Consider the following 20239-nt stretch of genomic DNA (forward strand, 5'->3'; position numbering starts at 1 on the left):
TAGGAGAGTGAGAACAATCTGCAAGCAATCCAGCTTACATCACATCTCAGCTTTAAAAGCTCAACTCCACACTCTCTATTTCTGAATTGAGAAAGCTCCTCGGATGAGAAGCGAAACGTCTTCAGCTACAGAATAGAAGTCCAGTTGTTTTTGTTTTTTAACTTTTTTTTTAATCTACTCATTTATGTCATCATCACTCACTTTCTCAGCCGACCCGGTTGAAACGATCCGTAGTCACGAACTGGGTTGCAAAGCGAACCATACTGCAGCGAGGACACATTCTTCTGTTGTTCCAGAATGGCTTCCTGAACACCTCGTGCGGACCCATCAACGAATCAGAAGACGAGAGCAACATGGAAGACCTGGACCAGCCGATTGACTTCAAAGACTTTCCGGGCTGCATCGAATGGAATTCCCAGCTTCCCGCCAACATCACCGTTCCCAAAGTCGACATCCACAGTCTGGTCCTGGACTTCTCTGCTGTCTCCTTTTTGGACATATCTGCTCTGAAGGGACTCAAAATGGTGTGCGGTTCTTCAGAACGTAATTAGAAACAGCTGTCTTTCCTGTTTGTTATCATTAACAGTAACCTCTGCTTGTTTGTAGTTACTGAAGGAGCTGATTCGTGTCGAAGTCGAGATCTACATCGCGGTGTGCGACTGTGAGTATGAAACTCCAGGAGCTAAGCTACAAGTCTGGCGTATGTTGGGTTGTGACTTGATTTGCAAAAAAAGATATTTTATCCGTTTCGCTTCAGCACAAAAAGGTTTGTCACGTTTTTCGTAAATCCATGCTGACGTCCGTATCTCAGTCTGTCACGAGCCTGGGTGCTACCAAGCACCTACGGCTCCAAGGCAAAGATGAGGACCAGTAGGCAGCAGGTGAAGATAAAATCTCTTTAATCAAAAAGATTCCTTTGATCAGCAAAAACGTAGCAAATCCAGAATTCCCCAAAAAACCTCTCAAATAACAAAGGATCTCCAAAAGACATACAAGGACCCCACAACTAAACTGAAACCCAATTGCCCTTAAATACTTACAAACATAATCACAGAATCAAAAACAGGTGAACCAAAAAACCAAGACATGAACAACCCACAAAAGAAACAACAAAAACCCGAACCGGATCCAAAGAACCGGAACCCTAACACAAGACATGAAAACCCACAAAAGAAACAAAACCCGAACCGGATCCAAAGAACCGGAACCCTCACAGGATTCTTCTTGTTACAGGCCCGGCCTTTCGATAGGGGGTGGTAGAGAGCAACGGGAGAGAAGAAGAGGAAGAGCTGGGTGAGTTAGTTCGGGGAGACGCTAGCTGTGAAGTTGGTTGTATGCTATTCGCCTTGCCAAGAGAGGAATAAAAGTTCTACAAGCTTTCCTCTGCCTCCTCCTTGTTTTGCCGCCAGCGGAGCAGAACCTTTAGAGCTCGTTACCTGCAGACGAGCCGAAATAGACTTATTAGGTAACATTCTGAATACTGAGAGGAGACGCTTCTCTGACCCACATGTCCTAGCCCCGCTGCCATCCACTCCACTGGGTCAGGTTCTTCCAGTGGAGATCTCTAGCACTCCGAACCTACCAGTGAGGGACCACAGCGGGCCGGACTCCGAGAACCTGCATCCTCACACAGTCATGGCTGCATGAAAGAACTGCTCGAAAAACCTCCAAAGGAAAGAACCCAGGAGATGCCAGAACCACCTCAACTGACTGCTTTTGATGAGGAGGAGCAGCGGCTCTTCTCCGAGCTCCCCCCAGATGATGGCGCTCCTGAGTCCAGCCGCTGATTTCAGCTGCTTGGATCCAGGATCTCAATCTTTTGCTTATGATTCATATTTCACAACCATAGGTGAGGGTTGGGACATTGATGGACCAGGAAATCCAAAGTTTTCCCTTTCAGATCATCCCCTTTTTTCCACCACGACAGACCGAAGCAACGCCATCATTACTGCGGACAAGGCCCCCATCTGTCGGTCCGCCTCCCGCTCCATCCGACTGTCACCCGCGAACAAGACTCCAATGTGCTTGAACTTTTCCGCTCATGGCAGGACTCATCCCTGACCTGGAAGGAGCCATCCACCTTTTTCTGGCTGAGACAGAAAGACTCAGGCGGACTCTCATCCCAGCCGCTTCACCCTCGGCTGCGAACCGTCCCAGTGACGCCGACAGAACCACATCATCCACCGAAACCGAGGTTACCAAACCCCGGCACCCTTCTTTCCACGTCTGCACCTTGAGATCCTGTCCATAAACACCACAAACCGGATCAGAGACAAAGGACAGTCCTGGTGGAGTCCAAGCTGCAGACACAGGATTCTGACGATCTGCGTTTATTCCATAGAAAAACCAGGGCAGGATTTTTAATAAAAGCTGCTTCAATCACATGTATTTTTTCTTACATGTTGTAAGTCATTATTAACATGTCTGTTTCCTGTTCAGCAATCAAGCTGATCTTGAATACTGGTTAATTAGGCGTCAGATCCTCAGCTGTATAAGAGATAAATATCTCTGCTTCCCTCGACCTGCAGCCTACATCCTGGAAAAACTTCATAACTGCTGCTTCTTCGATGATGAAATCCAGCCGTCCATGTTCTTCCTGACTCTACACGACGCCATACTGCACATCCTGGAGAAACACCCGGAGTCCGCGGCAAAGAAGTCCGACTGTGAAAAGGTGACCAAGTCCTAACTCACCGTGCCGACGGACGAAACCCCGTCAATCCGATCCTTTCGCTCATGTCTTTGTTGTCCTGCAGATAATGACCACAGTCACAGTTCACCACCCCGGCAGCTTCAGGATCCGAGAGAAAAACGTACGTACCGGTTGTTGTTTTGGTTTTTAGTCTCTTCTGTGCATTTTTACTTCACCTACCATCCAGCTGTTTCAGCCCTTCCTGTAACAAAGCATCCATCTCTTACAGCACATCATGGCTGTGACTTTTCTAACTTTTAGCCGACTGTGTTGGAAAAAAAACGTTCTGCTGGTTTTAGCTTTTAGCTGCTGTTTTACTGTTTTGGGGTTTTAACTTGTTTTCATGTTTTGGTTTTTAAGCTATTCTTTTGCAGTTTTAGTTTCTAGCTACTGTGTAATTGGACTTAGCGTTTAGCTACTGTTTTGTTAGATTTTAGCAACTGTTTTAGCTTGTAACTTCTGGTCATTCTGGTTTTAGCTTTTAGCTACTTTAGCAACTGTAAGTCCCGAGCTTCAGAGTTTAAACAAACTGAGACATGATTTCCCTCTCGCCCCGCAGGCTCCAGGACCGGAGACCAAGTTCTAATCTGGTCAGGAAATAATGGCGGCTGGAGGAAAGCTGAAAAACAAAACGTCAACCAAAGGATAGAAGTTTAGCATATTTTGGGATGATGTAACAGACATGACCATTAAATATATGAGGTTTGTTTTTGGTTGTTTTGTAGAAGCTACTGTGAAGAAATTAACTTATAATCATGATGAAAAACAAAGACCTTTTCTTCTCATTTTAATGCATCTGGTTAAAAAGGTTGGGTAATAAAAGTTTAAGAAAGATCTTGTAGACAATCATTCAAAGATTATTTCCTGGAAGTGTTAATAAAATCCACACTGTGGTTCATGAAAACGTTAATGGCAACATTTGATTTAATCAGGCAGCACTCAGACTATGTTTTAGGGATCAGTCTCAGCTACTGCCACTCCAAATGTTAGGTCAAAATCTCTAACATTGACTGAGTTACAGCCATTTGGCCGTGGCGGCCATCTTGAATGGGGTTGACTCTAATGGTGGACATTCGATGATCACTTTCTAGAAATTGTGCCAAATAGTTCACAAAATATTTTGCTAACAGACATCTGTTTCAGCAGCAGACAGCTGTTGTTTACCTGAGGTTGTATTTATTAAATTTAGGTCCCTGATAAAAATCAAATGATACTGATTATATAAACAATGAGATTCTGCTTGATTTCTTATTTACTGTATTGTCTCTTTTTATACTGTAAATAGCTGTTTTTTGGACATTGTTTTCCTTGTTGTAGTGATATGTTTTCATGACAGTGATAATAATAAATTAACTCTTTGCCACTTTGTCTTCTTCTGTTTGGGATCAAAACAACACGAAGCTGAATGAAATCTCTAAGTAATGTGGATTTCTGTTTAAATGAGCATTTATTAAACAGAATAAAGGGACACAGAAATCACTGCAGTCCAGTGTCCCTCTGTCTGAGACGTCTCCACCTGTCCTCAGGTATTCTGTCCCACTCCCCATGAACAAACTGCTCCAGCTGTCTCAGGTTCTCCAGATGTTTCAGCTCCTTCCACAGATGTTCAACAGGATTTAGATCAGGGCTCAGAGGGTCACTTCAGAACGGTCCAATGTTTGGTTCTGAGCCGTTCTTGGTGTTTTGGGTCATTGTCCTGAGATCCTCTGAGTTTGACACAGCAGAGATTTATCAGCAGTCCTCTTGTTTAAGGCTTTCACTATCAAGGAGGCGAATCCAAGGCGCAGATTCATTTTCAAAAAAGGAAAACTAATTTATTAAAAGAACAAAACAAAGGCTGACGGGGCAGCAACTGGACTAAATAACCAAAACTCATGAACAGGACTCCAAACCATGAAGGGAGAGACGAGACGAGGGACCAGGAAGCTCAGGAGGGAAACACAATCTAACAACCAGGACAGCGAGAAGAAGGACAATGAAAGTGGAGAAAGTGACCGGGTTTTAAAGGCAGAGGGTAATCAGATGAAGTTAGCACAGGTGAGATGATTGTGAAACCAGGAGCAGGTGGAGATGGGTGTGACAGTTAGGAGGAGAAGTGAATGATGGCTGAGACGAGACAAAACATGACGACAAGAAAAGAAACAATCTGAACACAAATAAACCCAAACCTCTCCGTCTCATCTCGTCCTAACAAATATGACACCAGTGTACTGACCAAGGCCTTTCAACAACAGGTTCTGGTGTGTGTGTCCACACCACAAGACCCTGACCGTGTCTCCGCTTTGAAAGCCAAAGACAAGTTTCAATCAGATCAGCCTGAAAGACAATGTTGCCCTGGACGTTAGGACTGAGTCCGCCTTGCTGCACACTCTGAATGCTGTCCTTTATTCATACTATATGTTAGAACCATTTAGCTGGAGATTTGGGTCCACGGGAAAGAGGACAGGTCAAAGATAAACTAAAACGTCTGTCCCAGGAGATGTTGAGTCTCTTTTTTACATAACCCAACACAGATTATATTGAAAAAGCTCAACCAAGAATGAAATAGAATAGAGTGATTTCTCTGTGACTGGTGTAAAAGATGAAACTTGGAAGATCCAGATTATGTTGGAACCTCACAACCTGCAAACAGGCGGCTTAAAGAAGGAGGCAGACAGAGAACTTCAGGCGTTTAACCTTAACTTGAAGGAAAAGGAAAAGGATGAGACGAGAGCGTGACGGCTTACTGTACGTCAGCACAATGAGCCATAAATGTGCACGGGTTTAATGATTGAACAGAACAAAGACAAAGCCTATATCAAGATAAGATTGATCTCAGATCATCAGATTAGGCGCTCCGGGCAAAGGTTCTTCAGCGGGATCCTTTTACGCCGGACCCGTCGGACAGTGCGGCTGTGAGGATGGTGACTTTAAGGAAACAGTATGTGTTGTCCAGACCCGTTTACTCCGAGGACAGCTTCGCCGAATATCATGAGAAAATCCAGAGGAAGCACAAACCCGTCTTGGACAACGTTAAGAAATATCTGACGTAAGTGAGGACCGGCTCCACGATCTTTGGAAGCGTGATCAGTGCTCGTTCGGAGTTCCTCTAGAAAACAGGTATCTAGTTTTGGAGTGATGTAAGAGCACCCAAAGGATGTTAACTTGTGTTTTGTTGTGTGATTTGAAACAGCTGCGATGCGAAGCGAGCCAAGGCTGCAGCCCTCTCGTTCCTGCCCATCATCGGCTGGCTGAGGATTTACAGAGTTCGAGAGTGGCTGCTGGGGGATGTGGTGTCCGGGATCAGCACTGGCCTGGTGGCCATCATGCAAGGTGAGGATCAGCTCTGATGCGTTCAAGGCAAAAACTCTGAGACTTGCCTTATAGGAAATGTCTATTTTCAATCTCTCAACTCTACCGTTTTACATATCAGAACGAAAGGTACTTCAATGATTTAAATCTAACCTGAAGTGTCCAAAAACACCCAACAGATCCCATTATGTCTCATTATTTATTCAACAAAAACTGAGCCAAAATGTGACAAAGTGCATCCAGCAGCTTGAAGAACCTCCTTTAGCAGCAATAACTCTCAGTGGTGTTTGTCAGACTTTATCAGTCTCTCTCCCAGCTGTGGAGGAGTTTTGGCCCACTCTTCTTTCCAGCGAGTTTTACAGATGTTGCTTCCTGTTCAGCTCTCTAAAAGGTCCCACTGCAGACGTTCAGTCAGGTTGAGGTTCTGGACTTTGATTGGACCGCTGCAGCCGCTCCATTCTTTTCTTTTTGAGCCGTTCTGTTGTAGATCAGCTGCTGTGTTTGGGGTCATTGCTCTGTTGCATCATGACCCAGTTTGTCGGACTGATGGTCTCTTTGGTCTGCAGAGGAGTTCACGGTCGACTCAATGGCTGCAAGGAGCCCAGACCATCAGCCCTCCACCTCTGTGCTGACATGCTGCTGTGCATTGTGGGTAAACATCCCTACTCCAGAGGACATAGTCCCAGGAGTCTTTAGTTCATTCAGATGAATGGTGCTGCCATGTTCTGTTCAGAGAGGAGAGGATTTCTCCTGCAACCCTTCCAAACAAGCGGTCATGACCTTTGACCTTTAACCTGCTAACGGAAGCCTGTAGGGTCGGACATGGAGCTTATCTCCTTGATCATTGCACGGTTTGAACCTTTGAGGTGAATTTGCTGGAACATCTACTCCTGGGAAGATTGACAGCTGTACAAAGATGGACTCCAACTAGTTTGGAAATGACCTTTAACCTCTCCCAGATTCATGCCGATGCGTCGTATTAACACACACCTGTACGCTCCAGAGGAACAAACTGACAGAACTGCTTTTATATAATCAGTTAATCCATACATCTGATCAGACTTTCTCTGTTTAATCCTCTGGAAGCACCAAGGATGGAATCTGTTCAGGTTTTTCTGCTCTTGCAACAAAACTACAATAAAATTGATTTTAATAATTCAGCTCCTATTTTTGCACAGCCTTTCTTTAATGACACTTTTGTATCTTATATGTATATCGTCAATAAAACATGATTTTAATTTCTTATTTTTAGGGCTTGCCTTTTCCCTGCTGGCCTCACTGCCTCCCAGCTACGGCCTCTACACGGCTTTCTTTCCCGTGTTAACGTACTTTTTATTTGGAACGTCAAGGCACATATCTGTAGGTAAGTGAATAAGCGGCGATGCTTTAAAACAAATCAGATTATTGTGTGAATGCAGATTCAGCTTGGTTTTCTCGTTTATTGTTCTGCACGTTTTGGAATCTAGCTGCTTCGCCTACTTGGTGCTATTTTAGCTATTCCTATTTCAGAACATTCAGCTAATCCAGGAGATGGGGGCTATGACTTTTGGGTTTTTAAACTTATTCTTTTCAAAATATGTAGCTTTATTTGCAAACGTTTCCCCCGTAGAAAAACGTTGGGTTCTCTTTAGTTCCTTCAGAACCATTGTTCTCTTTACAACCTCCTTCAGCATGCCGGCTCTGTTTTTGTCTTCTTAAGCTACTTTTAGGTTTTAACTATTGTCCTAAGACTTTTAGCTAGCCTTTGGCTAATGTTGCATCTAGCCACCTTTTGGCTGCTTTCAGCAAACATTTGCTACTGGAAGCTGTTACCTGGCGTTCATTCAGCATTCACACCTCGTTTTTCCAGAACAAACAGCGTCTCTTGTTATTATGACTTCTTGTATTCTAACAGTCTACTGGTTTGTTCTCGATAAACACTCTTTCCTGGTAAAAAAAAGAAAAGTTCTGTGTCATTCAGTCTGATTCCATCACAGAAGACGTTGAACAGGAAGCTCGTAGATCTTCTCAACGTGACATATTGAGTTCAGACGGGATGTGAACAGCTTCCTTCCACCTCTCCACCGCTCAGGCTCCTTCCCTGTCCTCAGCCTGATGGTGGGCGCTGTGGTGACCCGTCTGGTTCCTGAAGGAGGACCTCATGCAAATATCACCGAGTTCGAAGGGCTGAACGAAGACCAGCGCAGGGTCCTGGTGGCCTCTTCTGTGACGTTCCTCATGGGGATTTTTCAGGTAGACCGGATCCTAACCCTAACCCTAGCCTGAATCGTACTTTCAAACCTGAATTCCATCCTCTATGCTTCCCTCTCCACTCCAGCTCGCCATGGGCGTTCTGCAGGTGGGCTTTATAGTCGTGTACCTGTCCGACACTCTCGTGTCTGGCTTTACCACAGCCGCCGCTGTTCACATCCTGGTATCCCAGCTCAAATTCGTGCTGGGCTTGACTGTTCCAGGAATCAACGGTCCACTTTCTATCATATATGTAAGTCCATTTGTGCATTTTTTAACAGCAATATTGTTCAATGAGTCTGTCTGACAACCTAAACTACCCCAGAAACCAACCGAAAATCCGAGGCATGTTCGGATCGTCTTCATTTCTTTGATAATAGTCTGGACGGATGTTGGCGTAGGTTGAATTTTACAAGATTTGGCAGATTTACCATAAATATTTCTTAGCAAAAGAGTCAAAGGGTTTTGCAGAGGACTAAGCGGGCTCTTTTTAGCCAATAGGTGTCACAGCTCCATCTGTTCCTGCCACGCCTCTTCCCTCTAGTCATGCCACAGCCAAGTAACTTTCCACTCATCCCAGTTCCAAGCCACGCCCATGTTACCATGCCCTCACAATCACAGTCATCTGCTTCACCTGTTCTGCCATGCATATATACTCACAGCTCCCAGTCCTTCTCTGCCAGATTATTGAAAGCCTCACAGTTAGTAAATGTCCAGCGTTATATCCATGTCCATGCCTGATCTCGACCCTTGCCTGTCCCACGACCCACGTCTCTCGCCTGCCCCTTTTTGGATACTGCTTTGGACTCTGACCTCTCGTTACTGACCTCGCTACGCTCATCTGGACCTTGCCCTTTGGATTCTCCCTCTCTGGTTTTGGCTTCGGATTTCTGACTCCCCGGTAACGATCCCACGCCTGTACCTGGACTTTCCCTCTCGCCTCAGCCCCTTTCAGACAAGCCTGTCTGCACCTAGCCTCCAAGCTAAGGAGGACTTACCTATTCTGGTCCCGATCCACGACGGTCACGTGAGTGCGCTGTTCAGAGCCTCTGGTCCCGCTCGGTGTCTGTCCATAGTAAAATCCTTAAAACTTCGTTACTGTGTTGCGAGTCTGAATCCTGTCAAGTCCTGCCTTGTCAATAGGTTAAAGAGCGTACATCAAACATTTGCCTACATTTTTGCTTTTAAACTCTGTCGAGGTCACGATTTACAACTATAATATTTATTTAGCATTGGCAGAACACAATGGCCACCAAAAAAGAAAGTGATTATCAGAAAGAAAGGTTTGAGACAACCAAATTTCTCAAAGTTTCACTCTGTAGCTGGTTTACCCCGTCTTGTATCAGATCTAGCTTGACAACCATAGAGTTTTTATCCTGGTAGGGTTCGAACCACCTGCCGAAGGTTAGAGCCACCGCCTGAGGCTCCGTGGCAAACTACGTGGCCAGAAAAAGCAGTCGAAGAACAGAGAAATCATTATTTTGGCTCAACGTCGTCTCTTGAGTAGAAATAGGACCAACATCACCACAAATCAGCAATATTTTCCAGTTTCCTCTGCGTGGCTGTGAGGCTTTTACTCTTTTGCCCTCTCGCCTGGGTTTTCGATGGTTCTCCGCTCCACCCAGCAGCAGCTGATCCCAGTCGCAGAATCAGAACCAGGTCCTTGGGGGAAGCATGCAATGTTGCAACAGGCAGCTCCACGTCGATTCAGCTCGCTTTCATTACAACAGAGTATCAGGTTTCTGTAATAATCAGTGACAACTACAGTTTTGTGAGTTTGTTCTGTTTTGACAGACCTTGGAAAAGATCTTCGTTCAGATCACCTCCACCAACATCTGCGACCTGGTGATGTCTCTGGTGATCATGGCGGTGGTGTTCATTGTGAAGGAGTTAAGTGACCGGTACAAAGCCAAGCTGCCAGTTCCCATACCCATCGAGGCCATAACGGTGAGTCTAAGTCAAAGTACTAACCCTAACCCCCGATGGTGTGGACGGAGGTTTGTGCTCTCCAAGTGCTTCTAGTTTTTTGTAAGTTCAGCTCTGCTAAACCATCATTGTGTAAGGAAGATAAAAAGCAGTAAAATGTTTTTCTATTGTTTAGCATTAAAAACATAAAAAAATGTGAGAGAGACAGTCTTTCCTTGATGATATGATGTTATATATGCAAACTTTAGGGATAATACCGTGCTCTTGTTTCAGTTCAGTCTATGTAGAAGGTCCATTTCTTATGTTTTTGTTGTTTAAACTTTCTGACACTTCTTCGCCGTGTCTAAACGGTCACATGCTTTACAAAACGACCTGTCAGGCAGTCAGTTATACTTGGGTCAGAGCCTCTAAACTCCTGACTGGTGACAATTGTTTGAATTATGATGTGAGTACAAATAATTACCTTTAATTGCACAGAAAAAAAAAATTGTAACTCCAAAGAGTTTGAAAAATATGCCAGTGGCATTTCAATTGTACCAGAAAGCATGGCAAGATTGCTTTTACCTTAATGTTTATTTGTGTAGCAAAAAGAAAACTAAAAGCTGTAGACTTAACGTGGAATCTCTTTGGAAATTATACCTAAAGCTGTTAAAAAACAACAACATATTTGCTAATTCCTGCTGCTTTACTGGTACATGGCACATACCAGGTATGTACCCTAGTAGTACCACTTATATACATTGTAAGTACCTAGCACCATACAGGCTATGTACTTGAAAGGGTACTTGTACTTGGTATGTATAATTGAAAGGATACATACTTGGTACGTACTGGGAACACACCAGATACTTACAAAGTACACATTTGGTATGTACGTGTTACAGACCTGGTATGTACAGGGTACTTACCCATTGCCTACTTGTAACTTATTATTTACAGGCCACGTACCTGTTACTTACAAAAAACATATGTGGTACTGACCGGGATTGTACCTGGTATAATCTGGGTACATGCTTGGTAATTACAGATTATGTACCTGGTGTGTACAGGGTGCATAGGTGGTACTTACCAGAAACTTACTTGGTACATACCTGTTACTTCCTAGGTACCTGTTGGGTCTCTATGTGGTACACATTGAGCACATACCCGGTCCTTATAAGGCACCTATGGGACTTGGTAACTGTACTTACATATCTGCTACATACCGGGCAGCCTTACGTATCGCTAACCCTACTTTCATGAACCCAGTTGCGTTCCTTACTTGTCATTACAAACTCCATAAAAAAGGTGTCTTATAATTCACAGACCGTCATAGCTTGTGGAGTGTCTTACGGCTTTAACTTCGAGGAAAGGTTTGACGTTGATGTCGTTGGGAAAATGGTCAGCGGGTAAGTTTGAAGTTCTCGACATTACATACACTTTTGCTTGGCCGGCGATGGAAAAGATTGAAATACGCACGATCTAACGTAATACCTTTTTTTTAGGTATGAGTCTCCCATTCCACCCAGTGTTGAAGTCTTCCAGGAGAGCGCTGTAGAGGCCTTCCCTATAGCCATTGTGGGCTTTGCTGTGGCCTTCTCTGTTGCCAAAGTCTACTCTATCAAACACGATTACACCATCGACGGCAACCAGGTGAGTTTTGTTGCATAACTGCATCTCCTTGTTTGACCCTGAGAGAGGAAATTGAGTTAATTAGTTACTGATAGCAAGCGATGGAAAAAAACAGTCGTCGTAAACTTTGTTTTGTAGGAAGAAGTCTCAAGGATTATTGCTTTTATGTCAAGGTTGACAGTAAGCTGTCATGGGTTACACGAATAAAGCATGTCACGCAGAGCTGTTTGTTACAAAACAAAAGATAACGCCTCACGTACAGAGAGACTGGAAAAAGTATTCACACCCCTTCCATTTGGACATGGACTTTTATTTGAGTTTTATGTGACACAAAGAACATTTAGAGCATATTTGTGGAGTGGAAGGAAAACGCATACAATCAATAATATAAAAAAGTGTGGTCCACATTTGTATTCACCCCCCTTTACTTGGACACCCGTATGCAAAATCCAGAGCAACCAGTCGCCTTCTAAAGTCCACCTGGGTGTAATTTAATCTCAGTATAAATCCTCAGAGGTTTGCTATAGGACATTAGTGATCAAACAGCATCATGAAGACCAAGGAACAAGCCAGACAGGTCAGAGAGAAGTTACTGAGAAGTTTAAAGCAGATTTAGGTTATAAAACAATAACTCAAGCTTGGAACACAGGTTGGACACAGCAGACATAACACTTCACATCACCCTGAACACACCATCCCCCACTGTGGAACATGGTGGCGGCAGCATGATGCTGTGGGGACAGGGAAGCTGGTCAGAGCTGATGGGAAGACAGATGGAGCAAAATATAGGACATTTCTAGAAGAGAATCTGTTAAGTGGCTGAAAAAGACTTGTGACTGGGGCGGAGGTTGACCTTCCAGCAGGGCGACGACCAGAAACATCCAGTCAGAGCTACAATGGAGTGGGTCAGACCGTAGCAGATTCACGGGCGGAGGTTGACCTTCCAGAAACATCCAGTCAGAGCTACAATGAAGTGGGTCAGACCGAAGCAGATTCATGTGTAGAGTGGTCCAGTCAAAGTCCAGACCTGAATCCAACTGAGAATCTGTGGCGAGACTTAAAAACTGCTGTTCAGAAGCTCTCCATCCAATCTGACTGAGCTCGGGCTTTTTTGCAAAGAAGAATGGGCAAAAATTTCAGTCTGTAGATGTGCAAAGCTGCTAGAGACAAACACAAAAAGACTTGCATCAGCGAAACATGTTTCTACAAAGTAGTAGTGAATCAGCGGGGCTGAATAAATTTTTTTTTTTGTCTTTTCAGATTTTTATTTCATAATTCATGTGCTGCTTAGTGTTGGTCTGTCGAATGAAATCCCGACTTTTCCCCCCAAGTCTGTAGATGTAACGCAGCAAAATACGGATTTTTTTTTTCGTCTCAGGAGCTTGTTGCATTTGGGATTAGCAATATCTTCGGGGCAAGCTTCAGGTCTTTTGCCGCCAGCACGGCCCTGTCCAGAACCGCGGTGCAGGAGAGCTCAGGAGGCAAAACACAGGTGAGAAAACAAACCAGCATTTTCACTTATTTCCTCTGTGGTTCCTACAGAACTCCTTAAACTGCTGCCTTCAATTTCAGATCGCAGGGCTAATCTCAGCCTTGATGGCAATGATCGTAACAGTGGCTCTCGGTTTCCTGTTGGAGCCACTTCCCAGGGTGAGCTTCACACTGTTGTTCCAGCAGTATTTTTATTTTTTTAGCTGATTACTGAATAATCACCAGTAATGTCACCAATTTAACACCATTCAGCAGTTTGTGATATCTAGTGTCAAAGTTTTCTTAGCTCTGTCAAGATTTTACGTCAGAAAAAGGAATATATCTGTATGTTCTGCTCATGCTATGACATTTAGTTTTGTTTTGTTTGTTTTTTTGTCTCAAAATATTTGACTTTAATGACAATTATTACGTACATTGAGATCTCTTCACATCCTTCAAAAACATTGTTCTCTTTAAAAACGGGCTCTTTTTTCGCCTTTTTATTCCTAATGTTCAGTTACTAGCTAGCTTGTAGCTAACATTTTAGCTTTTAGCTAACATTTTGTCTTTCAGACGGCGTTTTGTCTTTCAGACGGCGTTTTGTCTTTCAGACGGCGTTTTGCCTTTCAGACGGCGTTTTGTCTTTCAGACGGCGTTTTGTCTTTCAGACGGCGTTTTGCCTTTTAAGATTTCTGCAAGTGTTCAGCTCAGTTTCAGCTCTCAGCGTTCCTTTCAAGTTCAGATTTATACACATTTATTCAAACAATAATGCAAATAATAATATTAATAATAATTAATATAGTTGTTTTTAGCATTGAAAGGTTAAAATGTCTGTTTTTTCTGCTTATTTTACAATGTTTATGATATAATTTGAAATTTGGGACCTCGTATTTGTCATTTATTTTTAACAGTGTCATTTTGACGAGGCAAACAATGCAGATTTGAGGTTATACAGAACTAGTTAGATATCAGAACATGTTTCAATAAATTAAAATATTTAACATTTACAACGTAATTACGTAAAGGCAAAAGAAGAGCTAATAATTCAAACTCAGGCTGAATATTAAAAAATATTAAAGCATAAAAATAAGATAGTATTAAGGTTTTTTTAATCCAAAGGTACTAAAAACACTGAAAACCTTTGAGTTAAACGAGCCTTTCAGGGATTTTGCGGTGTAGGAGGTGTAACGGAGGTTTTTCTGTGACTGCAGTCTGTTCTGGGCGCCTTGGTAATCGTCAACCTGAAGGGGATGCTGATGCAGTTCAGAGAAATCCCGTACCTGTGGAGAAAGGACAAGCCGGAGTGTGTAGGTGCTCAGCAACATCCAAATAAATCAATATATTATCTGTGCTTCCCATTGTTTTGACTGTGGGTGTTTGTGTGCAGGTGGTGTGGGTGGGAACGTGCCTCGGGGCCACCTTGCTGGGCCTGGATCTTGGTCTGGCGTTGGGTTTGGGCGTGGAGCTGCTCACCGTCGTCTTCAGGGTTCAGTTGTAAATTCAAATTTCATACAATCTGCTGTCAAAGGGGCAAGGCTGAATCTAAAAGTGAACTCACCATAAATCCCACCTCATCGCTCACAGACCAACACAGGAAAAGGCCGAGTCAGAACTTTTAGAAGTTCAGGATTAGAGCCAACGAAAAGATGATGAATCTGTTAGCAGAGTTTCCCATGAACCGCTGGACCAACTTGAATGAGAAAACAGAAAGTAAACACTGGGTGCACATGTACAGCTGTCACCCCGATCCAAGATGGCTGCCACAGCCAATCAGCTTTAGGGTTAAAGATAATGAGCAACAGCTGGACATGGAAGCACCTGAGAGTGATTCACAACGCGTGAACTTCAAGAAGACACTGGACCGTCGATTGTTGTCAAGTTGTTTGCTGTAAACAAACGCGGCTCAGTCTTATATGCTGGTTATCAAGCTTGCAATAAGCATCAATATGAAATGTTGCTTTTTATGCAGAACATATTAAATAGGGATAGGAAGTGTTGAATTAAATTTCCCACCTAACGGTTTAGTTCAAACAAACACACCTGTTTAATTGGACTCGTTACTGTGAAAGGAACATCCTCCTACTCCTGACTTTAAATCTTGATGATTGTTTTGCTCATCTCTCTGTCTGCTCTAATGTCTGGTTTATTTCTGTACGTCTCTCTGCTGTTCCTGATTGCGAAGCGCTTCGGTCGCCTGATCTGGTTGCGTAAGGAGCTATATAAATCAATGATTGATTGACTGATGAGTTGATTGAAAGTGAAGGTGTCTGTTAGTGAGCTGCTGTTTGAGCACATCAAGTCCCACAGAGGACGTGTTCATTCATATATCCGTCAGGTTGTACTTTGACAGCTTCAGTCAGCTCATACCCATATTTCCTGGGTAAATATGCCAGGAGCCTCTTTGTACCCGCCTCCACCCATTTCATCCTTGCCTTGGCCAGGACCCAGACCCTGACCCAGGCCAGGTTGTGATCTTTGAGCACTTCATACAAGCCGCCACTGCTGAGATTTTGTGTCTGGCATGAGCACCATATGCCAGGATTTCACACCCAGGAAGTAGACAGGTGTGAAATGGATGGAGTGCAACTGCCATCACTTTGTACGATGGGAGGGGTACAACTTGGCGGATCTATGAATAGGTCCTGTTGTCTCTACTGTTAAGAGTAGTCTGGTTTGCCCTAATTTTCAACCCATTTGAACACTTCCTGTCTCTCTTCAGCCCCCGCTGTTCCATCTTGGCTAACATCCCCGGGACGGACCTGTACAGAAACCGCAAAGACTACCTGCAGGTGAGAGCGGTGAAACCAAGGTGAGCGATTTGAACACAATGAGAAGCTGAATGGTCTCATCCACCGCCCATTGTTTCTCAGATATTTGAACCACAAGGAATAAAAATCTTCCGGGTCCCTTCGCCCATCTTCTTTGCCAACATTGAGTTCTTCAGGAACAAGCTGGTTGAAGCTGTATGTATGACACCTTCGCTCTGTTCTCAACTGTCACCTTGTTTTTTTGTTGTTGTGTTAGATTCAATCAAGCGTAATGCCAACACTATGTTCCAGGTTGGGTTTAACCCCCTCAGGATCTTCCGGAAAAGGAACAAGGCCATCAAAAAACTTAACAAGCTGTTGCAGAAAAGAGATCTGGATGTTACAGAGGTGGCACTTCAACATAAACTTATACTCATTGAATTTTTGCCTTGATTGAAAAGCTATTCTCACTATAGCAAAATCTGATGAATGACTTTCTCTTAGTCTTCATTACATGAAGCTGATTCTGGACAAACAGCTAAAAGAAACGGGCTGTTAAAGGCTTCCGGCCACTAAGGTGTAATTTGACTTTAATTACTTCTGCCAAACAGAGACGAGTCCAGGATTTGTTCGGCCAAGCAGCCAACGACTCTAAAGTGAACCTGGAGGAGCTGGACCTGCCAGCGGACCTCAGGGACCTCCCGTTCACCGTGAACTGGAACGCCGAGTTTCCTGCTGGGATCAGTGTTCCCAGGGTGGATGTCCACAGTCTGATCCTGGACTTCTCTGCTGTCTCCTTCCTGGACATTTCTGCTATGAAAGGACTCAAAACGGTAAGAAAAAAAAAATCTGTCATCTTTTTTACACCTTTTTTCATCGTGGAACAGCAAACAGAGACACGGAACGATGCATTCTGAGAACTGCTGTTATCTATGACTGGCGCTTAGCTGGAAATGTCCCATTTAACTCTTTAGTGTCACATTTCCTTGACTCTACCAGCTTTCTAATACCCACTTGACTTGAAGTCATGTTTGAAGTATTCTCCTGAAAAATTGTACCCCTTCGAAAGATCAAATGTTCTAAATTTACCAAAAGGGACAACGACACAACAAGCTGTTTTTTTGGTAGTACTTATGCTGTACATACCTGGTACTTACTGAGTACATAATATGAAGTGTCTTGTTGGCCTCTACTTACAGGGTACAAAACAAGTACAGTAAAATGCAATAACATTTGCCAGTGTCTGTGTGTGTGTGTGTGTGTGTTCATTAGTCTGTTATATCAGCAAACTAACTCACGATCTGCTGGTCAGGTTTGGATGAAACCTTCCCAAAGTTACCATGAAATGTACCTCCACAGCTCCACTGCATTAAATGAAAGACTTTTAGGAGTTTTTAACGACTCCATAGGTCAAACGTTGGTTTCCACTAGTTGTTGTTTTTACGTCTCTGCTGTATTTAAACATTCAGCCAACATCTGCTCTTCTCCACAGGCACTCAAAGAGTTCATCCAAATCGAAGTGGACGTTTACATTGTTTCCTGTGATGGTGAGTTCATCTTTTTTTTAACAAAAAAACTTTGTCATTCTGGGGAGAAGATACAACCCCCGGTTGCACATTTTGGTCAATGTGTTGCTGAACCTCGGGCGTAAACCAATCGAGTTGCCGTTCCAGCCCTCGTTCTGGAGCAACTGCATGCCTGCGTGTTCTTCGACGACCAGATCCAGACCTCCATGTTCTTCCCGACCCTGCACGACGCCATGCTGGAGGCCCTGGAGAAACACAAGAACCAGAGCAGAGGCCGCATGGTAAGGAACCTGTGGACGTGTCCAGGGCAACTATTGTGGCATGCACTTAGAGGAAAGGTGTTTACCGAGCATGGCCGTCGGCCTGGAGAAGGTCCATTTGTTGAACATGTTGGAGAACTGAAGAAATACATTGTACCATAGCATGTATATAATAATAAACCATTATAAAGTCTCCATGAGCTGGCAGCGGTGGTCAACCCTGGTCCTCAGGGCCGCCATCCTGCAGGTTTTACTTGTTCCTCTGCTCCAACACACCTGATCTGAATCAGTGGCTGATTAACAGGCTTCTGCAGGACATGAAGAGCTGATTTAACCTCTGAATCAGGGGAAAATCAGAGTGTGGGTTGAGGATTACTTTCAGCTACTACCATGCCAAATTTAAGCTCAGTGCCAAAAAAAACGGTGGCGGCAATCTTAAATGGGCTTGGCTCCAAAAGTGAATCAGTTGTAGCCGGACGTCCTCTGATTTCTGTCTAATTTTTTAATCAGAAATCCATTCGTGGTTCGTGAGATATTTTGCGAGCAGATGTTGTTGGTGTAGCGCTCAGAGTGTGGGTTGGGGATGACAGTAAGCATAAATTGAGGATAATATCTGTCAAAGTGGCTGAGTTTGAGCCACTTTGAGGTTTTTGTGGAGCTGGATGGAGCAGCCATCTTGGACAGGGTTGGCTCCAAAGGTTAGTCAGACGTGGACTGAAAGCTCCAGCCTAATCTGCCCTGCGGTTCGTGATATTTTGCTAACAGACAGACACAGTCGGATCTCCTGCAGGAAGTCGGTGCTCAAAGCAGTTGTCTGCGGTGGCCATCTTGAATGAGGTTAACTCCAAAGGTTCATTGGTTGTCGATGTATTTCCACTTCCATTGATTTGTGTTTCGTTCCTCGCCCGGTGCGTTATGAGCTGCATGTTTTAGTGAAGGCAATAATTTAGCAGTGAGTGTAAATTAAAGCACCACAGATAGAAAACTTATCAGTAAGACGTGTGATGCCACTCTGTCATATAAATTCAATCCTTATGGACCACGACGTTGATCTTGCTTTACTACATTTATTTATTTTTGTCTCTTTTCACAGTTAAAGGAAACCAAACTGTAGAAGAGCTGCATCCAGGACCATCGGGTCCACCGGGTCACCAAGAACTTCTTTCTCCAGAAGTACACACTCCAACGACCACAATGTTCAGCTTCTCTTCAGATCCTCACCGTGTGACATTCTATGCCGCAGACCTCTTTCCATCCGTCGGTTTTTTCCCTCACTTCCAATCCAACAATAAATCTTGAATGCTCAAATTTCATTGTGTCAAAACGTGTCCATTAGCTTAAATCTTTAAAGCGGGAAGCAGAAGTTCCTTCTGAACGTTAACTGGAGTTATAGAAGGCGTTTTTTAATGTTTCAAAATAATGATGAAGGAAGGAATGCATATCACCCAATACCCTTTTTTAAAATTAATATAATTTATGATTATTTAAGAGTTACAGCCTTTCTGGTCAAACCCTATAAAAGATGTCTTGGATCGAGTTGACTGAAAGTTTTCTTATCCTTTAACGTGACAAAGTGTGGAAAAGCTCATGCTCCCTTTACCGGACACAAACACTTCTTTCATATACTTTATTACAAACTGAAGGAGTCACAAATGAACACAAAACCCTTAAAATGTTCGATCAGCTGGTACGTTCCTGAATCGATGACCATATCAGAGCAAGAAACAGGAAGTACTGCAATGAAAAAGCAGAACTGATGGGAACAGGTGACATCGTTTAATGAAGGTGTGTGTGAAACGTCAGCAGACATACAGATATTCTTCAAAGCTCATTTAAAAAGAAAGGGCCGTTCTTGTGTTTTAGCAGAGTTGTTAGTCTGTTCAGCGGGACTAACTGAAAGGTGCACAATGGAAACATTTGATTTATTTCAGGGCAGTTTTATTAGAAAAAGTCAAAAGTCCTACATCCTGTAACCCTGAGGTAAACTATCACATTAATCAGATCAGTTTGCTGAAAATGAAATGACGCTGAACGCTTCCCGCTCACTGGTAGTAAGGGCGGTAACGACCCTGGTCTGGGTGGTGTGGCCCGGGCATCTGGCCCTGGGGAGGGGGGCCCTGCATGCGCGGAGGCGGGGGCCCCCTCGGAGCCGGCCACATCCCGGGGCTGAGCCCCCCCGGTTGGCTGAACGGGGGACTGAGGGTGCCTTGGTCCTCGGGGAACTGCTGCATGGAGGCGGGGTTGTAGTGGTGCGGTGGCGGGGCATTGACGGGGGGCCCGCTGTGCTGCGGGGGCGGCCCCGGGGGTGGGTGGTTAATATAAGGGGGCATCTGACCTATGATGTGCCCTGGCGGTGGAGTGATAGGGGGCGGGGCTGTGGACATCGGGGGCGGAGGGGCCTGGTTGTACACCATGTGTGGCGTCCCGGATGCCTGAGCGGGATGCTGCATTGGGTGGCTGATGGGAGGGGGAGGCGGAGGCGGGGGG

The 20239-nt window shown here is 44.2% G+C and overlaps 3 protein-coding genes across 4 annotated transcripts in view; 2 read left to right on the plus strand and 1 right to left on the minus strand.

The window, feature by feature from the left end:
- The window catches only part of LOC108250963 (chloride anion exchanger), a 20799-nt gene extending 16750 nt beyond the window's left edge, over window positions 1-4049 (plus strand). Inside the window, exons 17-21 of one of the 2 annotated variants that reach the window (XM_017441080.2) lie at window positions 210-524; window positions 607-661; window positions 2529-2674; window positions 2757-2813; window positions 3252-4049. In XM_017441080.2, coding sequence (XP_017296569.2) covers window positions 210-524; window positions 607-661; window positions 2529-2674; window positions 2757-2813; window positions 3252-3278 — 600 coding nt within the window. In that variant the 3' untranslated portion in view covers window positions 3279-4049. The remainder of the gene's footprint in view (window positions 1-209; window positions 525-606; window positions 662-2528; window positions 2675-2756; window positions 2814-3251) is intronic. The other variant, XM_017441082.2, reaches the window with a different exon arrangement.
- A 1485-nt stretch (window positions 4050-5534) lies between these two features.
- On the plus strand, window positions 5535-19065 carry slc26a3.1 (solute carrier family 26 member 3). Its single transcript, XM_017441084.3, has 19 exons — window positions 5535-5720; window positions 5865-6004; window positions 7236-7346; window positions 8055-8215; window positions 8301-8465; window positions 10007-10159; window positions 11444-11526; window positions 11623-11770; window positions 13128-13241; window positions 13322-13399; window positions 14431-14526; window positions 14607-14713; window positions 15939-16008; window positions 16090-16182; window positions 16279-16374; window positions 16578-16799; window positions 17459-17513; window positions 17640-17773; window positions 18846-19065. The coding sequence occupies exons 1-19, from the start codon at window positions 5593-5595 to the stop codon at window positions 18864-18866; spliced, it is 2175 nt and encodes a 724-aa protein (XP_017296573.1). The 5' UTR covers window positions 5535-5592; the 3' UTR covers window positions 18867-19065.
- Window positions 19066-19365: 300 nt separating this feature from the next.
- The window catches only part of cbll1 (Cbl proto-oncogene-like 1, E3 ubiquitin protein ligase), a 4606-nt gene continuing 3732 nt past the window's right edge, over window positions 19366-20239 (minus strand). The window contains exon 7 of the mRNA XM_017441083.3: window positions 19366-20232. Within this exon, the coding sequence (XP_017296572.1) occupies window positions 19795-20232 (438 nt within the window). The 3' untranslated portion in view covers window positions 19366-19794. The remainder of the gene's footprint in view (window positions 20233-20239) is intronic.

The sequence above is a fragment of the Kryptolebias marmoratus genome, linkage group LG1 (genome assembly GCF_001649575.2).
Source record: "Kryptolebias marmoratus isolate JLee-2015 linkage group LG1, ASM164957v2, whole genome shotgun sequence".
NCBI classification, from domain to species: Eukaryota; Metazoa; Chordata; class Actinopteri; order Cyprinodontiformes; family Rivulidae; genus Kryptolebias; species Kryptolebias marmoratus.

Excerpts from the sequence above, each read along its gene's own strand:
- slc26a3.1 (XM_017441084.3), top strand. The coding sequence starts at position 5,593 with ATGGTGACTTTAAGGAAACAGTATGTGTTGTCCAGACCCGTTTACTCC. Across the intron at positions 8,216-8,300 it reads TCCTCATGGGGATTTTTCAG|CTCGCCATGGGCGTTCTGCA; the intron begins GTAGACCGGATC and ends TCTCCACTCCAG. Across the intron at positions 11,527-11,622 it reads GTTGGGAAAATGGTCAGCGG|GTATGAGTCTCCCATTCCAC; the intron begins GTAAGTTTGAAG and ends CCTTTTTTTTAG.